Source organism: Littorina saxatilis, linkage group LG12 (genome assembly GCF_037325665.1).
Source record: "Littorina saxatilis isolate snail1 linkage group LG12, US_GU_Lsax_2.0, whole genome shotgun sequence".
Classification (NCBI taxonomy): domain Eukaryota; kingdom Metazoa; phylum Mollusca; class Gastropoda; order Littorinimorpha; family Littorinidae; genus Littorina; species Littorina saxatilis.
The window spans coordinates 68830990-68834411 of record NC_090256.1 but is presented as its reverse complement, the minus strand read 5'-3'; the positions used below and the strand labels follow the sequence as shown (position 1 = coordinate 68834411).

Sequence of the window (3422 nt, the reverse complement as noted above, 5' to 3'; positions counted from 1 at the left end):
AGAAAAGAAAGAAGGAAGGAAGGAAAGGAAGGAAGGAAGGAAGGAAAGAAAGAAGGAAGGAAGAAAAGGAAAGAAAGAAAGAAGGAAGGAAAGGAAGGAAGGAAGGAAGGAAGGAAGGAAAGAAAGAAGGAAGGAAAGGAAGGAAGGAAAGGAAGGAAAGAAAGAAGGAAGGAAGGAAAGAAAAGAAGGAAGGAAGGAAGGAAGGAAGGAAGGAAGGAAGGAAAGAAAGAAGGAAGGAAAGAAAGAAGGAAGGAAAGGAAGGAAGGAAGGAAGGAAAGAAAGAAGGAAGGAAAGGAAGGAAGGAAAGAAAGAAGGAAGGAAAGGAAGGAAAGAAAGGAAGGAATGAAAAAAGGAAGGAAGGAAGGAAGGAAGGAAGGAAAGGAAGGAAGGAAAGAAAGAAAGAAGGAAGGAAAGGAAGGAAAGAAGGAAGGAAGGAAGGAAAGAAAGAAAGAAGGAAGGAAGGAAGGAAAGGAAGGAAAGGAAGGAAGGAACGAAGGAAGGAAGGAAGGAAGAAAAGAAAGAAGGAAGGAAAGGAATGAAGGAAGGAAGGAAGAAAAGATAGAAGGAAGGAAGGAGGGAAAGAAGGAAGGAAGGAAGGAAGGAAGGAAGGAAGGAAAGAAGGAAGGAAGGAAAGAAAGAAGGAAGGAAAGGAAGGAAGGAAAGAAAGAAGGAAGGAAGGAAGGAAGGAAGGAAGGAAGGAAGGAAGGAAGGAAGGAGGGAAAGAAGGAAGAAGAAGAAAACAAAAGCCGACAGGTCATTTTCCGACAGTGCACATTGAACACCATGCTTCTCAAAACTTGCTTCCCCGTTTTTGTTTCATCGTTGGAGATACTTGACTCCAGCTGCGTCACAGTGAACACAACGGTGCAACACATTGTCCGGATCTCGCGAAGCTGGGCGAGTTTCATGCTCGTGAAACAGGCACTGTGTGCAGCGATTGGACCAGTGCACTGGATGACAAAGGTCTTTATCCTGACTATTTGTTGTTTTTACAGTGGAACCCCACAAAAAGCTGGTCTGTCAACAAGCCACTAAACATCTTATATTATCCTGACTAGTTGTTGTTTTTACAGTGGAACCCCTCAAAAAGCTGGTCTGTCAACAAGCCACTAAACATCTTATATTATCCTGACTATTTGTTGTTTTTACAGTGGAACCCCTTCAAAAAGCTGAGGAAATCAGGTCTACACATGGAGGAAGTCTTAAATAGAAGGTTAAAGTATATAGGTTATGAAAAGAACATCTGAAAAAGTCAGACTTTGAAAGAGGGGATGTCTAAGATTGGGGGGGGGGGGGGGGGGTGTCTTAAAAGAGGAGTTCCACTGTATGCCAAGAAAAACCATATTGAGAAGTAAAAGGGAAACAAAGAGTGATGACTGGGTACTCACGCCTTAGTGTTGGACTGCTGGGCCCCGCGCACCGCGGCGTAGATGATGGTCAAGATGAGGGGGTCCACTGTAACACACACACACACACCCACACACCCACACACCCACACACACACAGACACACAGATACACACACACACACACACACACACACACACACACACATAAATCATTAAATCACGGAATTAATTTATTCTGGCAGAAAACAGACCACAGTGTAGTTGGATAGAAAGAAAGCAAAACGAAAGATAGAAACATAAAACGAAAGATAGAAACATAAAACGAAAGATAGAAACATAAAACGAAAGATAGAAACACAAAACGAAAGATAGAAACATAAAACGAAAGATAGAAACACAAAACGAAAGATAGAAACATAAAACGAAAGACAGAAACATAAAACGAAAGACAGAAACATAAAACGAAAGACAGAAACATAAAACGAAAGATAGAAACATAAAACGAAAGACAGAAACATAGAACGAAAGACAGAAACATAAAACGAAAGACAGAAACATAAAACGAAAGACAGAAACATAAAACGAAAGATAGAAACATAAAACGAAAGAAACGAAGAAAGAAAGAAAGGAAGTGGGAAAGGCAGAAATAAAATAAGAAAGAAATGAACAACGTAAACTTATCGTCAACCCGCCAGTCAACCAAACAAGCGAACTGTTACTGATACCGTTAGCAGAATATCTAAGGTAATAACAGTCAGTAATGTAGATAAGAAACGTCACCATCTTAAAGGCAAAAGTTAAGCACAAGAATACATATTCCCCCTGACCAACTAACCAACAAACCAAGCACGCAACTAGTCGAAGAAAATCAAATACAGGTGACAAAAACAAATCAACAACCCGGTGCACCCGGTTGTCCTCGCTGTCTGCAGAGACTTCTTGTGGACTACCGCTGCTCAGGTGGGGGCGGGTCAGTCGGTTCTAGTTTTGGGAGAAGAACTACTGTACAATAAAATAAATAAAAGAAGCAAGTATCCACCTATCTTCCTGGCCTAGCTACTGGGGACAACGCATAACATGGTTGCTCAAAGCAAGTCGGTCGCCGTGTTGCACTCCCGTCACCTCCAGGGCACAGTAAACACGACAAGGTACAAATGCAAGCCACAAAAAGAAAGACGATACACAATCTTCAAAACGTGGATGTTGAAATACGTGTAGAGACTGGGCAAGATGGCTCACAAGTGCAGGCCAGGAAAAAAATGGTTATAAAAAATATCACCCCCCCCCCCTCCCCCCCAAAAAAAGCGGATATGTTGAAATAGCGGTAGAAAGTAGGTTATTAGGAAGGCTCCCTGTAGTCTCCACTTTCCTCATCACGTGATCGCGTGTATATTCACTGGTTGATTTTTTCCATGAACAGTATACACCCACCTACCACCCACTGGTTGCCCTACGGAGATGCAAGGCCTCACATGTAACTCTAGTCAAATAACACCCACCTACCACCCACTGGTTGCCCTACGGAGATGCAAGGCCTCACATGTAACTCTAGTCAAATAACAAAACATAAAACAAAACAAAACAAAAACACAAAACAAAAACAGTTTACAGAAAAAAGGGAGAGAAAAAATGGAGGAAGCCAGACAGAAAATGTAACTCCATTATTTTGTGTATCTGTTCTCAAATCCTACTTTTCGGTAAATAAAATCGCATTCAAGAACGTTGACCATTTTGTTAAATAAAACGACTGCCCTGGAGGCATGTAAATAGGGTCTTCACTATATCTACTAAGCATGTCGAGTACTTAGCGCTTGGCTGTGTGAATCGACTATAGACAAGGCGAGGTCTTCACTATATCGACTATAGACAAGGCGAGGTCTTCACTATATCGACTATAAACAAGGCGAGGTCTTCACTATATCGACTATAGACAAGGCGAGGTCTTCACTATATCTACTATATCACTATGTCGAGTTGCTTAGCGTTTCGCTGTTTGAATCGACTATTGACAAGGCGAGGTTTTCACTATAAAAATTATCGACTATAGACAAGGCGAGGTGATCACTATATCGAC

General features: G+C 41.6%; 1 protein-coding gene across 1 annotated transcript in view; it reads right to left on the bottom strand.

The window, feature by feature from the left end:
* LOC138981491 (calcitonin gene-related peptide type 1 receptor-like) overlaps nt 1–3422 on the bottom strand; it is a 129469-nt gene that overhangs the window by 43150 nt on the left and 82897 nt on the right. Inside the window, exon 7 of the mRNA XM_070354431.1 lies at nt 1389–1455. Within this exon, the coding sequence (XP_070210532.1) occupies nt 1389–1455 (67 nt within the window). The remainder of the gene's footprint in view (nt 1–1388; nt 1456–3422) is intronic.